The sequence below is a fragment of the Calypte anna genome, chromosome 2, assembly GCF_003957555.1.
Source record: "Calypte anna isolate BGI_N300 chromosome 2, bCalAnn1_v1.p, whole genome shotgun sequence".
NCBI classification, from domain to species: domain Eukaryota; kingdom Metazoa; phylum Chordata; class Aves; order Apodiformes; family Trochilidae; genus Calypte; species Calypte anna.
Window position 1 is genome coordinate 122,997,359 of NC_044245.1, and position 22,767 is coordinate 123,020,125.

Here is a 22,767-nt window from a genome sequence, read left to right on the forward strand (position 1 = left end):
ACATAAACCTTAATCCTGGGCACCAAAGCATTCACATGATTATCTAATACATATTTAAAATACCAAGAAAAGTACATGACTTGGTAAGATCACTGATTTATTATTTTCCTCTTTCATATACAAATGAAAAAACACCGTATATTATACATACAGCTGCACTGCCTGTTCTTCTGGGACACTCTTCTCTGTTGGATAGGAAGTGAATTGTATAGACTGTGGTTTATTTGGTGCCCAAATGGTTTTGGGGTTTCTTTGAGTTTGTTGTTTTTTTTCTTCCTTATTTCATAGAAACATAGAATGGTTGAGGTTGAATGGGACCTTAAAGTGCACCCATCCATGGGCAGGGACACCTCTCACTAGACCAGGTTGCTCAAAGCCCCATCAAACCTGGTCTTGAACTCTTCCAGGGAGGGGACAGCCACAACATTCATGAGCAACTTATTCCAGTGTCTCACCACCCTCACAGTAAAGAATTTCTTCCTTATGTTTAACCTAAATTTCCCCTCTTCCAGCTTAAAAATCATTACCCTTTTCCCTATGGCCACAAGCCCTTGCAATGTGACTACAAGTCCTTGCTAAAAGTCCATCCCCAGCTTTTCTGTAAGCCCCCTTCAGGTGCTGGAAGGATGTTGTTTCACCCAACCTTATCCTTCAAGCACATGTTAACTTGAAGACTGAAAACTATATCAGTGCTTTCCTACAGAATCAGCTATAAAATAATGTAGATACATTGGTATTCAGAGACAGAGTATTTAGTATCAGAGTTTGCATTAGCACTTGAATAAAGTTACGGTATTTTTATGTGCTTTGTAACCTGCAAATGAAGAACTTGTGGGCTGACTTCATGGCTTTTTTAATGTACTGCTTCTAAAGCCAAAATCTATTACTTTTTCTGTAATTTAATCAAATTCTTTCACTTCTTTCCCAAACTTTTGCATTTCAGTGACAGATCCAAATCACACATTGCTCGACCTTCACATGTGCTTTTAATAGATACTGTTTCAAAATGCACCAATATAAACAGTAAACAGAGAAAATTCCCCTAGATTTGTTGTATTTGGCTGCCATATTTGATCTTTAAATAGACACTAGGGATTCAGGAGCCTGGGGAGGACTTGTCTAGAAATAATAAACCAAAAAAAAACCCCCCAATTTTAAAGTTAGCTAATGCAGTCTTTATTTTTATAGATCTTCCAGTTCAGTAAGATCCATGTGTATCTTCAACACTCCTTACATGATTCTCCAGTTAAATATATGGAAAGGGTTTTATTGTCTGACTTTCATGTTTGTGGAGTAAGCCAGTCTTTTGCACACACTTTTAAAATATTTAAAATTTTAAACCATGTGCATTACTTTGTTCCTTTGTTCTAAGAACCACCATTCCTGAAGCAATATAAACATCCAAGAGCCTCAGTTTCATTAAAACAAACAAACAAAAATGAAAAAAAAAACAACTGGGTATCTATTGTAAGAGGAAGCTTGAAAATGTCATCACTGGAAAAATAAGGACCAGAAGACAAAACGAAAGGGCTCAAAACTACTATGTTATTGGACAAAATCAGGTTTTCCATGTGTTTGGGGATGATGACCATAAAAGCACACACATCTTTAGGAAAGACTGAAATGGCAAGGCCCTAGTTAAGCACTTCTGAGGGATGGAATTCCTGTGCAGTGCCATGCAACACATGCTGGATCCTCACTTTGGGAAATGTCCCTTCCTCTGTGGCAGCATCACGCCTGTAGTTAACCTCTTCTGCCTCTGTTCTAGATAAAAGGAGCTAACTGTGCTAAAACATCCGGGTGGAGAACAATATTCCAGTTTCCTCCAACAACATGTCATCCCAGAAGTCTTTTAAAATAGTTTATAAAAATTCCAGCAGGCACAGCAAAACAATAATGTGATAAGAAAATCATCAAAAGCAAAGTAGGAAATAAAGCTTTTTGAAAAAGCTGACTATGAATGAAAACTATGCACTAGTTTTTTTTTAATGTAAAGAAGAAAATATTCTGTAGCTGAATATGATGGAGCTCTGCAGACAATTGTTAAGGTGCCACAAGTGTCAGCTCCATGACTACCAACTGGTGTGTTGTAATTAATCAGCAGCTCTGCAGGGAAGGACTTGGAGATACTGGCGGATGAAGTACTGGACACAATCTGTCAATCTGTGCTTGCAGCCCAGAGATCCAGCTGTATCCTGGGCTGCATGAAAATAAATGTGGTCAGCTGGTCAAGGCAGGTGACCCCCTTCCCCTTCTATGCTCTGGTGAGACCCCACCTGGAGTACTGTGCCCAGATCTGGAGTCCTCAGTAGAGGAAAGACGTTGACCTGTCTGGGCAAGTCCAGAAGAAGGCTACAGAAGTGATCAGAAGGGGGTAACATGTTTACCATGACAAAAGGCTGAGACAAATGTGTTGTTTAACTTGGAGAAGAGAAGGCTCTGGGGAGACCTTATTCTGGCCTTTCAATATTTAAAGAACATCTTTTAATGTTGGACAAAGCCAAGTGGTTTTTATTTAGCTTTTATAAATAGCTTTTGTTTCCTGGCTGTAAACATTACATAGAGTTACTCTTCCACCATTCAGCCATGTTGAGAATCATGATTATTATGGAAGTAAATAATACATGTATTCTATTTCATATGTTTGAACTTTCCATTCCCTGAGGGTTGGATTTCCTGCCATTGTTTGTTACAGGTGACTGTGTACTCACTGACCATACTGAAGGCCAGTGTTGTCCAGGGTGGTTTTTGGCCTAGTATCTACAGAGCCAGACTTCAGAGCACACACTTCTGTTTGGGTTAACAGTCGAAAAATAGAAAATTCTCTTTTCTTTCGTGGAAAGAATTTTCTTCCTTTGCTTTGAAATCAATTGCAACTTTCTTACATGATTAAGAGCCGGTTCCTTAACTAAGTGTCTTGGTAGACAGATTGTCATGATGAGGTGAAAAAAGAAAAGCAATGAACTTTATGCACATTCAAACAGCAAACAAGTCAGTGCATGATATTCTATCCATGGGTTCTTTACAAAATGATGGATACAAGATTATCTTCCCCTCTACATCTTGACAAATGACTACTTTCACCTGTCTGTCACAGCTAACACTCAATTGTGGTGACCACAGTGTGACCAGATTGTGCTTGATGAGTCTGGATGTGGAAACAACACAGTAGAAAGTAGTTTGCCTTGTGTGGGTGTGCAAACTCAGATCAGATCTTCTCAAGAAGATGACAGGACAGCAAATGCTGTGCTGGTGGTGGGCAGGGGACATGTCTTTCAAATCTACAGTCTCCTTCTTTCAACATGAGCATCACTTTCTAAGTGCTGTGATTAGCAGCTACAAGTGATTGCTTATTACACTTTTGGATATTCACCAATTTTGCCACTGTTGTTTGGTTATGCTGCAGGTAGAGTGGACAAAAACCTCAATGGAAATGCAGCTCTCAAAATCTGTATGCAATCCATTTTGCAACCTGACCTCTCTGAAAGCAGGAAATTTCTCCAGCCTGTGGAAATGGAGCTATAACCAGTGAATGAAAAAGGAGCAACTGAGTTCCACTTGTTTTCCTCCATTTCTATTTAGCTGCCACACAGCAGTAAATCTGTGTTCTTGGAGATGTGCGGGACTCCATGTCCTTGTTCCTTGGAGCAGAAAAAATCATCCTCTGTTAGGAGAAGCTAACACAAAGGGTGCTAGTCCTGGCTTCATTGTGTTTTTGCAGTCAGATCACAAGTATCATTCACTTTTAGCCAGAAGATCTGATAACAAATGGTTCTGCTTTCCTATTGCTAGAGAACAAGATAACCTTGTTAGATAAAGCATCCTTTTCAGGAATGTTCTCTTAAGTTGTCATCTTTCATTTATTTCTTATTAGTAGAGGTGATAGTCACAGCCAAGAGCCTATTTATTTATTTTTTTATAGGAAAAAAAAATAATTTTCTAATTGACAAGAGCATTTTTATAGAGAAGTTATAGATAAAATCCCAGAAAGGGTGAACACATATTTTACAGTCCATGGATGAATCAAAAAATTAATAAGAAATGAAAAAAACTTGGTTTGTTTTAATTACTATTGTAAGTTGTAACAATTACCAATAAAGCCTCTTGAATCTTTTCACTTTTCCACAGACCCTTACTCGCCTCACTTTTATGAGACTCTGTAGGCTTTTTGTAAGTCCAAAGAGTAGGTAGATGTCATAAAGAAGAATCATAAGGAGGGGATGAAGATGTGTAGTGATGTATTCTTGCTTTACATTCAGATGCTCCTCTTCCCCATAAATGATTACAGAGGCATCAATCACATTAATTATTGCATTTTAAGATAATGGATTACTTAGGTTAGCTAAGGAAAGGTAATGGTTTGCTTGGGTTAACTAATGAAAGCAAATTTACCTTCTCTTCCTACCTTATATTTAGATGTAAAAGGGGATATGCCAGTTTTTCTGCCTTTTTTTTCTGTTCTCTTCCTCACAGCTTGAGAGATTTCTGATAAATTTGCAAGATTAGGAAAAGTTAGACCCTATGAATGGATTTGTAAGCAGTAGGAGTACATCAGCTCTGTGTTTGTGTGTATTCGGGTGTTATGAAAAGGACGTGTGTGGAAAGGCATGTAAATCACAAAGGACAGTGTCATAGTTTATAAGTTGTTTCCTTTAATGAGTACTTCTATTCAAATCCAGATGGTGCTTGGAGAATTCTCTGCTACTGAAAAAAGAGTTCCCTTCCTCTTGGCTGTGGTACAACCTCGCACCACACCTGGGAGTGACATTGGTCACATTCCCATTCTCTGGCTTTGGATCTGAATGTTCTACTGTGTTACCATAACATGGATGCTCAGCTCAAGTCCCTGGGGTGATGTCCCCCTTTTCACTGGAACATAAGTGGCATGCTGTGGTTGAACTCTAACATCCTTTCTGTATTTCACCCTTTCCCTATCTGCTGAAAGTACTCCGCAAACTTACCAAAAGAAGGGGAAGAAAAAGAGCAGACTGCTCATGAGAGTACTGACTAATTTCCTGATTTAATAAATACAGCTCGAGGATCTTGTTGCTATTCTGTGTTACTATTTTGTAAGTAGAAAAACTGCAGTATTTTTAGAAACAAATGAGGAATGAGGATTCAAAGTTAGTTTTGCTTCCAGCATTTCGAGTGTTTGTCAGAGTCCTGAGTGTCTCCTAGGAGTCCAAACTAGGTTATGACAATACAACAACATATATTCTTTCATCTGGTCAAAAAATGCACCCTGTAGCTACCCAGGTTCCCACATGTTTTCCTAACACTACAATTGAAAACAAGTTGAAGTTACTTTCAAGTTTGGATAGGTCACCAGAGAAGCAGCCATCAGTACTGCCTGAGTGCTAAGACCAAGAAGTGAGGCAGGATGTCAGATCCATAGGAAGAGCAGGAAGCAAGGCAGCAGCATGCACCTGGGGGCAAATGAATCAACACCACCACCATTATGTGACCAGGACCATCCTGGTGGAAGGAAGCAGGTCACCTTCTCTTCATCTTCTCCCTAAATGTGTAGGGATTTATTCGTTTGGTGGTTTTGCTTTTTTGAGGTGGGTTTTTCTGGCAAAATATATTGCTTTGATTCAAAGCCACTGTTTCTGCTGGAGAAGGATGTCACAGGCTGCCGCAGGAACTCATGTCAAATCCCATCCTCCTGGATGAGGCACCCCAGTGGGGGCATATTCCAGATGTTCAGGAATGGTTTATTCTCCCAGTCCCAGGGATAGTTCCCCATCAGTCCATCTAGATGATATCTGCCTCCAGTGGGCACCCAGTAGATACCTAATAGTGTTTGACAATAGCATAAGTGACTCTAAATTTGCCTGAGCAGCAAGAAATAATCTTGTCTATTTCCCTATCATCTTAGCTATTTTTAAAAATATTCACTCTGATAGCACAGCCTTACATCAAAAACATAAATCATATTAACACCATTATGCTGGCCAATAAGTGCTTTCAAGGAGGGGTTCCAAGCTCTTTTCAGATGGAAGTGATGTTTTTGATGCACAGTTTGAGAATATTCCAACATGCATCTTCAACCTGTGACTGCCAGTCTTCAAAAGGCTCACATGTACCACACAGGCAATCTCTGCTTTGGGAATTCAGAGATGGTGAGATTATGTAGATTTCAGGGAAGAACTCTAGCTTGAATACAATCAAATTTAAATAAAAAATACATTCTTCAGCTGTTTTCATAGTGCCCTGGGAATACCCCTATGAATAACCTGAAACTTGTATCAAAGAACAATACAGCAGTTTCTCACTGATCCTTGAAAAGCTTTAAAAAGATGACAACCACCATGTGGTCACTCAGAATTATAGAATAGTTTGGGTTGGAAGGGACCTTTAAAGGTCACCTAGTCCAATCCCCCTGCTATGAGCTGAGATATCTTCAACTAGATCAGGTTGCTCAGAGCCCTGTCCAACCTGACCTTGAATGTTTCCAGGGATGGGCCATGTACCACCTCTCTGGGCAACATCTTCCAGTGCTTCACCACTCTCATTGCAAAAATTTCTTGCATCTAGTCTAAGCCTACCCTCTTTTAGTTTTGCATTTCAGGTGCAAGCAACTTCAATCTCCTATTTCATATGAAAGATTGGTTACAGAATGTAAGAAGTAGAAGTAAATCAGGATTGTTGTTTATGCTCTGAGTAATATACTCCTTTTCTATGTAATTTTTGTTCAAATTGTCTTTTTTTTTCCACGTGCCAAGTTTTTCAACTACTAGCACATGTAGCTAGGTGAGGTAGCTACATGGGTAGTTGAGGAGAGATCCACTGAGTGGTGACTCCTGGCAGGTGCTGTAGAGGTGAAGTTACAGTCAGCTTCATCAACTCCCGGGCAGTTTCAGTGGTGGACAACAGCAGCCACAGGAGCTTGGTCCTGTGTCACTGGCTCTGACTCAAACCATGTGTGTTAACAGATAATTCTGTGTGTGTGTGTGCATGTACATGTGTGTGTGTAGATCAACACATATGGCACTTTGCACCTATCCAAGGAATTTAGCATGTCACCTCAGTCTTCTGTGCCCTGGGTGTGTCTCCCTTGACTGAATCCCTTCTCCCTAGGAATGTCGTGCTTCCATTTAGAACATATTTTTTAGGCCCCACTGCTTTTCTCTGAACTCTCTCCAGAGACCCATTTGTTTTGCACTGCATTACTCAGAACTAGGCATGGCAGTGTGTGTTCTGGAGGCTTACTGGTAACAAGCAGAGCATGTGGGTTACCCCAGCTATCTGGCTAGCCTCTTGATTGAGCATCCTAGGGTTAAGTTTGCGTTTTTTCATACTGCCATACTTGCTGCCCATATGCACACTGTTTGCACTAGTTCTTGCTTGTTCCCCATCTGGTATTTGAGCTGCTGTCAATAGGGTCTAGCACATTTTTTCCTCTTAAGTGTCCCCCTGGCTGTTTCAAACTATTTCCTGAGTTTGTTGGAAGTCATTTGAATTTGAACCCTGCCCTCCGGTATGCTTGCATTTCCTCTCATCTCTGTACAGTTTATAAATAACATTACTGCTATTACTGAGAAGATTGAATAGGACTGGACCAGCACAACACACCCATGGACACAAACACAAAATGGTAGGAGTTGGAAAGGACCTCTGGGTTTTTTTGACCTCATCTAGTCCAACACTTCTGCCAAAGCAGGCTCACCTAGAATGGGTTGCATGGGATGGCATCCATGTGGGTTTTGAATGTCTCCAGAGATGAAGACTCCAGCTCTCTGGGCAGCCTGTGCCAGTCCTCTTTTACTCTCACAGTTTTGCTTATGTTCCAATTGAATCTCCTGTGTTCCAGTTTGTGACCATTGCCCCTTACCCTGTCACTGAGAAGAGTCTGGTTCCATCCTGCTGACACCTGCCCTTTTAGTGTAAGCACTGGTGAGATCCCTTCTAAGTCTTCTCCATGCTGAACACACCCAGCTCCATCAGCTTTTACTCATAGGGCTGATGCTCCAGTCCCCTAATTATCTTAGGGACTATGCACCAGTTTCTCTCCAGCAGTTCCTTATTCTTGAACTGAGGAGCCCAGAACTGAACAGTGGTAAATCACAGAATGTTTTAGGTTGGAAGAGACCTCCAAGATCATCCAATCCAACCTTTGATCAACACCATAAGCTAACTACTAAGCCATTGACAGTCCAAGTATGAGGGGTTTTTTTTGCATAGTTTTGTAACCTTTCTCTGTAGCAGCAGCTTAATCTAGCCTAAATTTATAGCATATTTATGAACATGTATGAGGGCTTACTGTCAAAGCTTTACATATACTGTCTAAACCTTACATAAGTCAATAGAGGTGACTATTACTGCTTTTCTTACATCTACAACATGTCACCCTGTGTAGAAGAAAAAGATTGATTTGAAATTGCTTATTCAGATAAGCCCCCATTCTTTAAAAAAATGGGAGGGAATATACCCTTAAAAATGATTCTTCTTCCTTGACACAAGTTTTCCAAAGTCATTAGCTTGGACTACAACAATTGCTGCTTCATTTCACAACATGCTCTCTGTCCAACTGGACACAGAGCCAGTATAAACTGTGATGATGCTTTTGATTATACCAAAATCCCCTGAAAGAGGAAGCACCAGGGAGGCCTTAATGCTGGTTCCTGTGCTCCTAGCCAGAGGGCTCAGATCCTGTCTGGAAGGCACAGATACTTATGCACCTAACCATTTGTAATCTGAGTGTTCTATCTCTTGTTAACTTAAATGAGATATTTTTATTAACTGTGTAATTAGGGGCCTTGAATGTTATGCCCTACTGTGCCATATTGTTCTGTAGTCTTATTTTTGCAGTGTTCATTAAGAAAGAATGTTTGTGAAGAAACTAATATTCCTTTTAAATTAAGTTGCCTATACAAATTTATAAGAGTCAGTAGGCTATAAAACTTGGAACACTATATGGTACAAGATACAAGAAGGTGTCACAATTTTCTACAAAGCTGTGACATCTGCTAGGGAGAGTCTCTATATATGAGGATTGATGTCTCCACCCTCAGTGTATCACAATTTTTTTTTTTAATATCAAATGTGCAGAACTTCTAAGTAAAGCATGCACATTAATTTTAGATTTAATCTCTGGAAACACATACTAGGATCTGAGAGATAAATGAGAGTAATGTTGGTATGTGTAAATATTGTACAGTAGCTAGATACATTAAATACCTCTCCTTTCTGGCAATTATGTCTACAGATTTCCCAAAGAAACCCTCATCTCTGGACACAGGTTGTGCTTTAGCTGGCATCTCTCACAGCTCCATTAGAGATGACTCTTCCTATAGCTTTAACAGTGGCATTGCATTTATCAGCTTGCAGAGCTAGATCAACTCTAGCTGAGTATGTGACCCCACTGCTGACGGAAGTGCATCTTCAAAGGAAATCTTACACACAAGGGAGCATGTCCACTTGGAAGTATATAGAAAACCCCTTTTTCCTCCCTTACACTTATGACAGACAGAATTATCAATGCAGGTGATCACATTGTAGGAAATATAAAGTAAAATACCTTAAGTATTTTCAGCTAATACTGAGACCTGACACTAGATCCAGATATAATCCATTCACCCCCCCTCTTCTAGTCTCCCAGTCATCTCATTCCTCATGATTTTAGTTTAGAAGCATTTCATAACATTTGATGAAATCATATATTAACAGTGATTTGCTACTTGAATGGTATAAAAGGCACAGTCTCCTCTGAAATACTGCATCAACAGTGTCCAACATAGCTTTCTATCTCTGTAGTGTGTCGGGGACTTCATCATTTCCAATGTTGTTGTGCCCTTTAGTCCACATAACATCAGTTTCTTGTATTTCCCATCTGTAGCATGATGGCCAATAGCCAACCACAACGTTTTGCATTGAAATGGCAAGGATATGCTCTAATTGCCTCCCTAACAAAGACCTTGATTACATCTAAATTCCTGGATTTCTGAAGGCAATTTTTTCATGGCATCAGCCTATTTGTTTCTGCCTGATTACCCCTTCAGCACTAACCTTTCACTCCTTTGTATCCCAAACATCAACAGAACATCTTTAAGCCAAAATGAAAATTAGGAAGGTAACAAAGCCTTAAAAGGCTCAGTTGAGCAATTTCTCTACAGCACAGAGTTTATCAGCATAGGGAGTTGTTTCTCTGAAAATATGTGGTAAGTGGAGAGGACTTCTTAAGAAGTGCAGTTGTTTTCATAACACAGTCTAATCCCCTTCCCCAGATCTCTGCTATTCCTAGAACTCAGTCATATGTTTGCTGTCTGGTGAAACTGCCTCCACAGGTGACGAGGTTTCTGTGTGAAAGAGCAGCAAAGGTCATTTGTGAGGCTCCTGGCTGGGAGTGAATTCACATTGCATGAATACAGTTGCTCCCAAAATGATTTCACCTAAACCTGCAAAAGGAAGTTTGAAGTTACTGCCTAAGATATCAGCAAGGACAAAGCTTCCCTTGCAGAACAGTCAGCGGCTTCTCATCTCCTCCCTACTCCACTCAGCATGGAAAAGACCAGGGTGTAGGGTACAATATCCCACATTTGGCTACATCACTACGAGGTTATTTCTGCCACATATTCCCTAATTCCACCGAGTCCAAGGCAGCAGCTATGGTACCCAGGGTCCAGATGCAGCTTGTATTTGATTTCAGTGCTCCCTGTGGAAACTCCAGGACTGAGGTGGGAGCTGATATTATCAGCTTTCTTTTCCTGCCCAAGGAGAGGTGGGGCAGGACCTGCAATGCTGGCAGGTCTGCAGCAACCTGAAGATGAATATCCCATGCAAGTATTTCCCACCACCTCAGGATATGGGGATGAAACGAGGTGTGACAGAGCCTTCCAGCACTCATAGAAGGAGTGACCGAAGGGAGAACAGTGTGAGAGTGGCCCTCTAAAATCAGCAAGGTTTTCATTGCCTGAGCTGGGCACTAGATCAAGCTGACTGCTTTAAATAATGCTGTTTTAACTCTAGTATCAGGCTCCTGATATTTCTCAATTGAATGTGTACACAAGTCGGGGAGATGGCAAGTGCACTTGGTTGTCAGTGTGAAAGTACAGTTAAAGACATGGACATTTTAACTCTGCCTAGGTGTACATTACATATGTATCTGACCCATGGAAAAAGTTTGGGAAAGAAGCAAAAGTAATTTACAGTAAAACAGAAATTTGAGACAATAGAATTAATATTCCCCCTAAATTCTATGGGACACCCCAAAGATACATTAACAACAGCAGTAATCCCAAAGTGCTCGATTTCTGTGATGTTTGGTACTACCTGCCTTATTGTTTTTTTGCCTTCAACCCTATCAGTTCTCTTGCACTTTTCCTGTTTTGGAGACTCTCCAGCTCTCATGACATTTTTAAGCGACCTCTGTATAGAGTGAAAGTGCCAAATAGCATGTCTGTATCTAGTTACGTACTTAAAAACCCAAAGATATCATTATTTTAATCCCAAACTTCTGGAAAAATAAATGGAATTAAAAGGAGAAGAGAGAGATGAGTTGTCAAAAAAAAAAAGGAGAAGATAGTAAATAAATACATGGGGACTAGGTGAGTAGCCCTTTGTTTTTTCTTTTGCTGCTGTTTCCAGATCTGGAAAAAACCCAGTTGGTACAAAAGTGAATGTTTATTTCCTTTTCTCAAGGAAAGAAAAAAAGCTGAAAACTGCTATCTTATTGGAGATAAAAATTTTCCATGTAACCTCAGAGAAGCACTTATAAGTTGCAGCAGGAAAAGCAAAAGAAACAGGGCTTTTTTGCAGCAGTAATTACTCCTTTGCCCGTGGCTCAAGGCTGAGAGACGACCTCTGCTTGAAAGTCTCCAGCCAACATCCCCCTCCCCAGAGCCAGCCAGGGGTGGGCAGCTCCACCAACCTTGCTGAAACCTTGTTGCAGTGCAAGGGAGGGAAAGAAGATGCAGAGCAAAAATGCAGATTTATGTCTCTTTCAGGCCATGGCAGATTCTGAGCTGTAAAAAATGTGTTTTCAGCTCTCTGTTAAGAGTCTAGGAGAGCAAACTGGAAGCTCACATACAACAGTTCTTGCTGTATGACAAGCTGTTCTTATGGAAGCCTGGTGGATGATATTAACTTAAAATATGGGATTACAATCTGTTTGCAAATGATGATGCACAAGGCCTCCATTTCTTATTGCAGTCATTAAGGAATTGGATTCTTAGAGACTCTGATACAGAGCTGAGTTTTAATGATTAGTCTAAATATCACAGAATATTGGAGGTTGGAAGGGACCTTGAAACATCATTAAGTCTAACTCCCCCTGCAAGGGAGTTGGAAGATGGTGAAGCAGGAAGATGAGGAATTCATCCCTCCATCTACGTTAGAGATGAGGATAAATTTTTCCTTCAAACTGCTCACAAATCTCACAGCCTTCTCTCACAGCTCATATTTTCTAAGATTCAGGATTTTCTAGTTAGTTTGCACCTACATAAACATGTATTCCAAGCTGGAGCCAGTCTCTAGCTTTTCCAGTGATAGATAGAGAAGAAAGATGATCTTTAAATTTTGCATTCACATATGATATCCGGCTCTTAACTATCTGCTTGGTCACATAGCCTTAGATTCTGACATTTAGGATATCTCTTAGCCTTGAGAATTTGTCTTCTTGGCTGTAAAACCAGCAGGCAAAGGTTCATGTCAGTACAGCAGCTCCTGAGAAGCCAAAATAAACACACGTGCCTCCCACAGCTGCTTTACCACATCGAGAAGGCAGGGAGAGGGCTGTGTGGTGGCATGGGGACAATGACAAGGGATGAAATACTCCATGTGGTTAGCGTGAATGTTGTAGGGTTACCAACACCAGCTAATGGAGGCAAAAATTAACAAACTGCTACAGTGGTTTTTGATTATGTATAGTACCAGAAGCCTAGGTTTGGTTTAATTGTTTTTTTCCTTAGTTAAAAGCAGTATAAGTGCCATAGGAGGAATGAAGAGCTCAGCTACTCAGCTGGGCTTGGCCAGTGAAGCCTCCTACTGTGCTTAATATTAAGCACATGCTTAAATGATGTGCTGAAGTAGACTTGGTTGCTTAGCACTTTCCAAAGGGAAACCTTCCAGTCTTAAGATTTCTGGAGTTCATTCACACCTGCTCCACACTTCATTTCACAGGTCTCTTTTAGCTGAGAAACATGGAATGTGTTCTGATATATTTTTCCTATGAAAGCTGTTCTTTTCCAAAGAAATGTCTGGATATAAAAAGTAGTACTGAAAGATGTATAAACATTTTAGGATGAGAATGAAACAATGATGTAGTAAAACCAAAAGGCTGGAACAATAAATCATAGTAAAAGTCAAAAACCCTGACGATAAAGATGATTTTCCCTATAGGATCTATTCAGCAATAATATCTTTTATAGGAAAGGAGTATTGATTTCATGAGATAGTAATATTTACACACACTATGGAAGCAGTGTTAACTCTTTCACAGAGGCAGATCAATTGTGCTTTACTATTTAACTCTGCAGCAGTCTGACCACTTACACAGACAGGAACAACAGAAAAGATGACACCATCCAAGAAAGGTAAAACTTAAATCATTCATGTGAAGACAAGTACTCTATTTCATGTGTTGAGAAGCTTTTATTGGATCACCACAATATTTTGGATTGGTTATACTATGGCTCTGAAATATCAAATTATAGTGTAGTCACTTTCCTGCTAAAAGGAAATAAGAAAACACAGAAGCACAGTGCATGAGGCTTTGGTCACTGAGCTGAGCAAAATTTTAGGAGCCAGTCCCAGTCCAGTGCAGAGAGGGAATTTCTTCACACTCTTTCATAGATCCTAGTGCAGACAACACCTTTCATGGAATACTCCTAAGGCAAAAAGGAAAAGATTAATATGAACCTTTTGCTGAGAGCAGTTGTTTATGCTGCAGTCACCTCTGTAGTCAGTAAAAATCCAGATGTCAAGTTTTGTATCTTTATATATTTACATAATTTGTAGAGCAAACAGCAAAGCAATTTTTATATTGCAAGTACAGTGGTTTCTATTTTAACATCTTTAGACTTAGTTAAGAGGCATAAAATGACATATAGATTGCAAAATCAGGCTCAGCTTCCAGAAACAAATTTACCTTTCTGGGTACTATTGCTTACTTGACAGAAACATCAGCCCCACCTAGTTTTTTATACCATGGCCCATGAACACTTCCAATTTTATAAAGGTTTTTTCTGTGGAAGGAAAAGTAGTCTGGGTAGTTCAGAGGTCAGTCTTCTGCCTTAAAAAACTTTGCACTTATGAGACACAAAATATTTCTCCTAACCCTCTTGCTCCAGTGGCCTTCAGTGGCTCCCAGACAGTGACTCACAGCCACAGGATGCCTGTGGCAGAGGTGATGAGATGTTAAAAAAAAAAACACCTCATTTTTTTCAAAAAGAAAGAACAGGCCTCCTCCCCATACCTGTTTGAGGGAAGTGGTAGATGGCAGGATGCTGATGGAAGAGAGGCTTTCTCTCTCTGCTTTTCAAAGACGGTTTAATAATTAGAAAAAACCACACAGAAATACAGGCATGAGGGCATGCAAAAGCAAATCACCCTTCCAAATATATGAGATCTTAAAAAAACTTGCAGTCAGAACAAGCTAGCATCTAAAGGCATAATGCTGATGATTTCAAGCAAATTGCCAAAATTAGTTGGGCTACACCCTATGAACTTCAATCAACAAAGTACTTTTTTCGTTCATTAATTTTGGTAGTGACCCTTAGAACTAGGGTCCCTGAAATGGGTTTTATCACCCTGGCTTGGCCAACCCATGGCTTTTCTGTGGCTGCTAGACAAAGGCTGGTTGGACAGGGGTTAAGGGGAAGCCAGCAGGACCCTGCCCCTGGAAAAGCCAAGATTCCCTTCACTGCAGTGGGCTATTCAGAGAGGCAATCAGGACTTTTATGTCCCCACTGCACATCTCCACACAGGCAGGTGCTGTCACCCAACAAACCTCAAGCACCTGCCTAGTGCACTCATTACGCTCCTATGGAAAAAGCAAGTATGATAATTGATGGGGTTTAGAGGACATAGATGTGTGAAAAGGTGTAAAATCAGTTTTCTAAAATGGACAGCCTTGATTCCAAAGATAGGAAAAAGGAAAGAGCTAATCCAAGGGCAGCAAAACACAACTTGCAAACTTTTATTTGTGTCTCACAGTTTTATTTGCATTTTTTAAAGAAAAATAATACTGAGAGCAGGTAGTATGCTATCAATTTATTGCAGTTTTGCTGATATAGTAACTTTAAAAACAATTTGCTGTATGGAACAATATTTATTTTCTTCCATCTTATTTCCTAAGCTCAGTTCCCTTTTTCTCCCTCTTAATTTATTTCAGAAGCCAGAAAGAAAGCCCAAAGTTGGCAGTCTATTAACACAAAAGCAAACTGAGGGCTTCATCCTTTATCAGCTTACCATGAGTGTGAACTTACCACCACCATCTTCCCATCAACCAGTCTTCTTTTTATCGTGCTCTCTTTGCCATTCCACTTCTGCACTTGCACCAAGGCCCCTTTCTCCAGGGTTACAATGCTCTGCAAAGGCAAAGAGAAGAGTTTCAGACTGCAGTGTGAGCTTTGCAGTTTAGAGTACTAATTCACTTTATGTTCAGCAAGATCTGCATTCTTAGTTAATGACCCACTTAGTAACATTAGTTTCAGCACAATACTATTTCTTCTTTCAATGCTTTCTTTCAATAGTTTGGAAAACTCACCGTGCACTAAGAGGGTAGAAAAAACCCTGGTGATCTTCTAGGAGATGCACAGACCACTCAGAGATCATTAGCTCCCTTACCTTGACTTTCCGGTCATCTGCTGTTGTTTCATCAAACTGCTGGCCCAATTTGAAAGAGATTGTTGTATTTTTGAAGGTACTTTCAGTTCTGATGGTTACTATGTCCCCTTTCATACTGATGATCACGTCGGGCTTTGCCAGACCACCTAATTTCCGGGAAGCTAAGCCTACTCCTAGAAATCAGAAATAAAACTATAATTACATTCTAGCAAGCAAGAAACTCAGCATCCTTGCATAAATCTTCAGTGGAAGAATAAAGAACAGCTTCTTCTTCAATAATGCCTGATCGAGATGAGTAGAATTCCTCAAATGTGGAAGTGTTGCAATCAGAAACTGAAGCAACTCCAGCTGATGCAGTGTACCTTCAGCAAGAAATATACATGAATACATGCTTGTGTTTATATGCCTAAGAAGAAACATGGTTATAAATCTTCATGAATTATAGTAGAGATAGAATGGGTATAAAAAAATCAGAGGAAAGATCTGTTTCTCATAAAAGATTGCAAAAGTCCTTTTTTTAAAAAAAATTCTTGACAAATCTGTGAATCTGTACTTTTGGTAAAGCAGTTGCATGAATGAAACTGGATACTGAGCTGCCAACATGTTTCTGCTTGTTCATTTAAACATCTAACAGAGACCTGGCAGTTCCTAAGGGACTGCTAGTATCCTTTAAGGATTTTACATCTAACCCTAGTGAAAAGTACAAGTAGAAAATATTTTAAAAGTTGAAATATAAGAGCAAAGAAGTGCAAAGAACTCCAGAAAACCTGCACATCAAAACCCTTTTGTATTACCTCATGCTCTTCAGTATTGCCTACAAGTTGTGAGGTCTGGAGCAAAATAAAAAGAAGGCCACTGTTGATGGACTGTTGTTTTATAAAAGCAGGAAAGGTGTAGCTATAGTTTTTCCTTTGTTAATGCTATGTTATGCTCAAATTAAAAGGTACTATATAAAAGGATATAAATTTATCTGTAAATTATAGCACAATTTGCAGTAATTATTCTATATTAAAAAGATCTGTTCAGATCTTCAGAAAAATATCTGTAGCTGGACTTTCATCTGACATTTAATTTGGTTAATTAGCTGCAGTTCTTTTTTTACTCAGTTTAACATTTCATATTTCACGTAAAGGGTATCAGTGAACTATTTATATAGCAAAAGAAATGCTGTAGCTGACTGTCTGTGCACTTGTTATTTGGGAGTGAAGTCATCATTAAAATGAAAACAATGCCTAATTTATGACGTTCCTGGCATTCTTCAGTAACAGATAGATTCATTCATAAAATTCAGACCTCTGAAACCAAAGTGTCATGAGACATCAGCTCCATTATATATTGTAAGTTATGACAAGTCAGGAGCTTACTGGTGCAATCAAGACAAATGTAAAAAAATGCTTCATCTCCATAGATTCTTCTCATTACAGAAAAACAATTATATCAGGTAAGTTTACAGAAGTAAATTTTACCTAGTAATTTGGCTCCTGCCTTTCTGTTTTTCCCTTTTCAGTGCTAAAGGAAAGGAATGAAATTGTACTTGAGAAGTAATTAAAGTGCTTTTGTGGCCAGAAAGAAGGCACCATCCAGGATTAAAGCATAAGATGAAGAGGAGACATTCCCAAAGAAAATACAAAAAAAAAAAAAAAAAAAAAGAAGGAGAAGAAGGAACATTTCTCACCCAGTTCTTTCATATAGTCATCAAAGTTTTCACTGGAGATGAGTTTCCAGGTCCCCACAAATCGGTTGCACATGGTCCTGGCTTTGTGAGGCAGTGGTCCTGCAGAGAGAGGCAGCCACCACAGCAGCTTTTGATAGGAGTCAGAGAGATCGTGTGCCCAACTCAGACCTTGCTGGCTGCCCTTTAAAGATGCCCAGTCCCTGCAGCAGTCAGGAGGGGCCAATGGGAGAGGCAGTGCCAGGGCAGGACAATGTGCACCTTGTCCAAGGGAGCCGTGTCAGTACCAAGGCTCCGGGTGACGCCTGCCTCAGCTTCCTCCACTGAATAGATGGGGACACTGAGAGGGACACATGAGAATGGGGATGTGAGGTTACCGCTGCAGCCACAGAGCTGTCAGGGGACACTGCAGTGGGGTCTGTGCCACATGGAACCACCAGGCGCTGGGGCACTGCAGCCATCTGAAACCCAGCCCTGACTGTCCTCCCAGTACCATCCTCCTGCTATCACAATTGCCAGTGCTGTCACCAGAGTGCTAGTCAGGTGAATCAAAACCATGTGGGTTCAGGGAAGGAACTATCAAGAAGCTGATGTACACAGAGTGTTGTTTTTTTCTTTTTTTTTTTTTTTTTTTACTTTCATGATCCATCCTGAAAAGTGTCTCTGTGCTTTTATCATTTAAAGGCAGCACGGAATGATCCTGCCTTTGCATCAGAACAATGATTCCAAGCTGCAGGTTCTTCCCTGCACATACTCCTAAGAGAACAAGCAGCTAAACTTTTCTGCCTCCTTTCTTCCACAACAGGGCATGTTCAGAAGGTCACTGCATCACTGGAGATCAGCTCTTGTGCTTGGCAGGTGGAAAGTGAGAACAGAGGTTGAGTCATTAAAACACTCATCATTCAAGGGTTCAAAGTCACTTGGCAGGAGGTGAATAGTTTCACGGGGCTGGGAGGATGGCTCTTATTTTGCCTTTCTGCACCTGGGTGGTTGGCCTATCCCAAAGGTAAGGGCAGGTTTGAACCAGTGCAGTTGTGTAAGGCCTTGCATTCAAATGTGTATTACTATTGTCAGATATCTTCACGTTTCCCTCCTCCCATGAAGGGCAATAGCTTCTTCTATGCCATGACTTGCTGGGTTCTGATCACATTTAGGGATTTTTCAGATCTACATTGTAAGGATGAGGGGGACAGTGGGATGGTAGGCTGGGGGACTAAATTTCTTGGGTTCATGGTAGAAAGCCACTTTTCTACCCTGAGGTAGAAAGATGGAGCCAATGTTGGGCCAAGGATAGTCAGGTTTGGGTCTCATCTTCAAAGCTGTCATATCAAAGAAGGGAAACATGCTTAAGCAGGAAAGCAATATAGCTGAGCAGGAAAAATATAGTAGTCTTCAGATTGTACTGTGGTTGAGGGGAAATAACTTGTCTTAAGTCACAAATTTTGATTCTATATGCAAAATGGTTTTCCCCCATCAGTCATGACATCACCAAGGGTAAGCTGAGAACTTCCCATTACTGCTCAGGTCTAATAACACTGCAGTGTAAGGAGGGGAAGTGTAGAGTGGCTGAAAATGAGAACAAAATAAATAACTCTCTCCCCGCTAGCAGGAGGCAGAAGCTGTATCTGAAATGTGCAAATAAATGTCAGTCTTCAAAGGTGTCCTCCACACAGTGCTCTTCTGAAGCAGACATGCATAATATCACATTTGTGTAAAGGATAGATGGCTCTTTTATTCAATATCTGGAAATGAGAAAGCTCTCCTAAATGAAACTATCCATTATTTCTTAAGGAATAATATTAAAAGATTCTACCGTTGTGCCTCAGACATCCTTTATTCTCTCATTTAATTTAATTTAATTTCATTTCATTTTATTCTCATAAAGGCACTTTAACAAAATAAGGTTGGTGCCTTTGAGAAATAAAGATGATTGGGACATTGTAAAATAAGGCCCAAAGAAATTCAAGAAGAGCAAATTAGTCAGAACAGAACAGCTATACTGCAGTACCAGTAACCTTAAGAACAAAAGTGACAGGGAATTATTTATACAGACAAAACCCCAGTCTTAAGCAGTCTCAAACAATGTTGACATTGCTACCATCCATCTCTTTGTCACTAAGAAAAATCAGCACTTTCATTTAAAAGAATTACATTCTAGAAAGACAAAGAGCAGGGAATTATATTTTCAGTAGAAATAATGTATGGGGAAACCAAGTTTAAACGGGATAAAAAACGGGATAAGAATTGTGAGTATATGTGATGAGAGGGAGCACTGGGTCCCCTTTTGTTTATGGATGGATTTGAAATCAACGTACTGTAATCTGATAAAAATAGAGAGCTCAAATAGAAAACTAAAATTGTAAAAAGACTATATAAGGAAATACATAAAGTAAATTCATGTAATTTTATTTACAAAAAATATGATCTGTGAAAATTTAGTGCCAAAAAGAATCTGAATCAAACTCCTAGGAGAGCAATGAAGGAAACAGAAATGAAAGTGGACAACAGAGGCCAAATGCCTGCCTTGCTGTGAGGATACCAAGGATGTTTTAGAGCGATTCTATGGAGCTGAGAGATCAACTATGAACACAAGGTCACCAGTCTGCCTCTTCCAAATAGATAAGTTGGACGGTGTGGAGAGCCTTTTGTCTCCTTAGCTGGGACATCTCAGGAGACCAGACCAAGAGTGACCAAAGGAATGGGGGGCATCTCAGGGCAGACTGCAGAGCTGGGCATACAAGTGGCCCTGACTGCTGGCCATGGTGCACAAGTGCTCCCCATTTCTCCCAGTGGAAAGCAAGAGTTAAAACCAGAAAAAAATAACACAAAGCTCAAATCACAGAATAAGCCTTGCTTTGTCCTTCTCCTGAGCTTCTAAAAGCCTGTGGGTGTGAGACTCCTTTCCTCCTTGCCATCCAGGAAAATTATAAAGCAGTATGAGCAAATATGCTAATTGGCAAAGATCCCCTCAGCATTCAAAAAGGTTCCTGCTGAGATGACTGTGTTGCCCTCATAGAATCATAGAATTGGCTGGGTTGGAAGGGACCTCAGAGATCATCAAGTCCAACCCTTGATCCACTACTGCTGCAGTTTCCAGACCATGGCACTGAGTGCCACATCCAGTCTCTTTTTAAATATCTCCAGGGACGGAGAATCCACCACTTCAGTGGGCAGCCCATTCCAATGCTTGATCACTCTCTCCGTAAAGAAATTCTTTCTAATATCCAATCTAAACTTCCCCTGGCACAACTTAAGACCATGCCCTCTTGTCTTGTTGAAAGTCATCTGGCAAAAGAGCCCAACCCCCACTTGGCTACACCCTCCTTTCAGGTAGTTGTAGAGAGCGATGAGGTGTCCCCTGAGCCGCCTCTTCTTCAAAGTTTTTAGGGGCTTGGTAAAATCCCCCTTTTTCTATGGGGCAAACCCTGATATATGGAGTTCAGCAGAGGAGAACCTGTGATGTTCTGCAGGCAAGGAGAAGACACTGCTCTGCCTGTGTTCTCAGAAATGCACACTGTCACCTCTGCCCAGGTCTGAGAGCACACACCTTTGTTTGCCAGAGAGAAATGATCTCCATTTATTCAAGAATTCACTAAGCTGCTGCCTTTTTTAGAGAACGTTTCATTCTTTTTCAGAGAATAAGTTTAAGAGATGTTCATATTCTAAGAAAAGCATCAGTAGTTCCTCATTCTAAGCCCTATTAAAATTTATAGAGCAATGCCATTTTATTGAAATTTCCAGAAGTTGAAGCTTTAAGTGGCTTTTTTATTAATAAACCTAGTCCTTGATTCATTTGCAAAGTCTGAATTCATTCACGGGGTAGTGAAATGAATAGTGATGTTTCCAGAAGAGATTACCTGCCTCTGAAAAAATCACAATGTGAATGCCAAAACTCTAACTGCAGGCTTGATTAAGAATGTCATATTTTTGGAAAATAAAGGCTGTTTTATGAGTATTGGAAATTTGGCCTCTGAAATATAGCATTTCCACATCTGTGAGCAGTCACAGATATTTAACTATGATCTTTAATACGTATATATATAGTTCACATAAGCCAATGATGCTGCTTTTTACTATCGTGTCTCCTATGCAGGTTTTATCCTGGCTTTTGTAAATTATTTTTGGTTTTGTTAAGTATTAAGTAGATTTAGTATTATATATATATATATAGGTTATTCTGAAGCAGATTTCTTTACCCTGTGCAGCTGCTGTTCTTTAAGCTGATGAGATTTCTCAGCCAACAAAGACAAGGTAAAACCAGGGGAGCTGTTTGTTCACACCTTTTTTTTGACATGTTCTGCACAATTTTACTGATAGGCTTTTGGAACTGCTTTTAAATGATTCCTTCACTCATCCAGAGGGTAAAAGTTTTTCTTTTCCCCACTCCAGCTGTATTAATAGTGCAGAAACTTGGGAACAGTGTGAGTCATGCAGCGTAAAGTTCAAGTGCCTAAAGTGTCTGCTGCTGGCTGTAGGGACTCAGAGTTGTCACCTCTGACAGCTGACCTCAGGAATGTCAGGAATATGTGGAATTTGGTTCACAGCTCTTAGCTGAAAAAAACTTGAAACTGAAAAAAGTTGGGTTGTGCTCATTTCCCCATTTCGTGGTTTTATACCTTTTCAGACTCTTCTTGTCCTCATTTTCCTTAGACTTTTTCATTTTCTTTTAGTCTGAATTCTTCCAGCTTTAGAAATCAGGGTTTCTCTGGACACAAAAGTTTGAAATAGGAGGCCAGGTTTAAGGGCAGTAAAATAAGGTAGTTCAAGAACAAGAAGAGTTGAAAAACTTGGTGTCCAAACAGGCTCTACCTCTAAAGATGCTCATGTTTCCAAGGCTGATCTAGTCTAATGAGCTGGTAGAAAATGTGTCTTTATATATATATATAAAGGAGCATGTACAACTAGCAAAATTTTAGTAAGCCTGAAATGACACTTAAAACTATGATTATTAATTCAAGACTTTGTCTAATCCAGGACAAAAAGAATTGTTAAGGAAAGGGACATTAACAAAATAATTACAGCAGAGAGCTACAGCAGCTGTAATTTCACACTTCAGATAGAACAGGACAAGATCAAATCCAGGTGAGCCCTGGGTTTAAAATTGTCAGCATTTGTGTGAAAAGGAGGGGCCTGGTTCCCTGCTCACTTTGGAAGCCAGCACTGGGCACACACAGCAATTGTCCTCCTTCTTGCCCAAGGGACAACACCCTCCCTCCAAGCCTGGAGGAGCATTCCCATTATTCCCCTTGCTCCACACTGACTCCTTGCACTGGGTACCCCACAGTCAGTGCTCACTGGAGGATGTTTTG

The 22,767-nt window shown here is 40.2% G+C and overlaps 1 protein-coding gene across 1 annotated transcript; it reads right to left on the minus strand.

Moving 5' to 3' along the window:
• Positions 1 to 13,570: 13,570 nt before the first annotated feature.
• On the minus strand, positions 13,571 to 17,690 carry LOC103528234 (myelin P2 protein). The gene is made up of 4 exons (XM_008493534.2): positions 17,462 to 17,690; positions 15,787 to 15,959; positions 15,426 to 15,527; positions 13,571 to 13,826 (listed from the first exon to the last, which is right to left on the minus strand). The coding sequence occupies exons 1-4, from the start codon at positions 17,532 to 17,534 to the stop codon at positions 13,776 to 13,778; spliced, it is 399 nt and encodes a 132-aa protein (XP_008491756.2). The 5' UTR covers positions 17,535 to 17,690; the 3' UTR covers positions 13,571 to 13,775.
• Between the last annotated feature and the right edge of the window lie 5,077 nt (positions 17,691 to 22,767).

Bases quoted from the DNA above. Each gene is read 5' to 3' on its own strand.
- LOC103528234 (XM_008493534.2), bottom strand. From the start codon at position 17,534: ATGTGCAACCGATTTGTGGGGACCTGGAAACTCATCTCCAGTGAAAAC. The intron at 15,960-17,461 runs GTGAGAAATGTT...TCTGATTTCTAG, and splicing joins TGACTATATGAAAGAACTGG to GAGTAGGCTTAGCTTCCCGG. The intron at 15,528-15,786 runs GTAAGGGAGCTA...TTGCCTTTGCAG, and splicing joins CAGATGACCGGAAAGTCAAG to AGCATTGTAACCCTGGAGAA.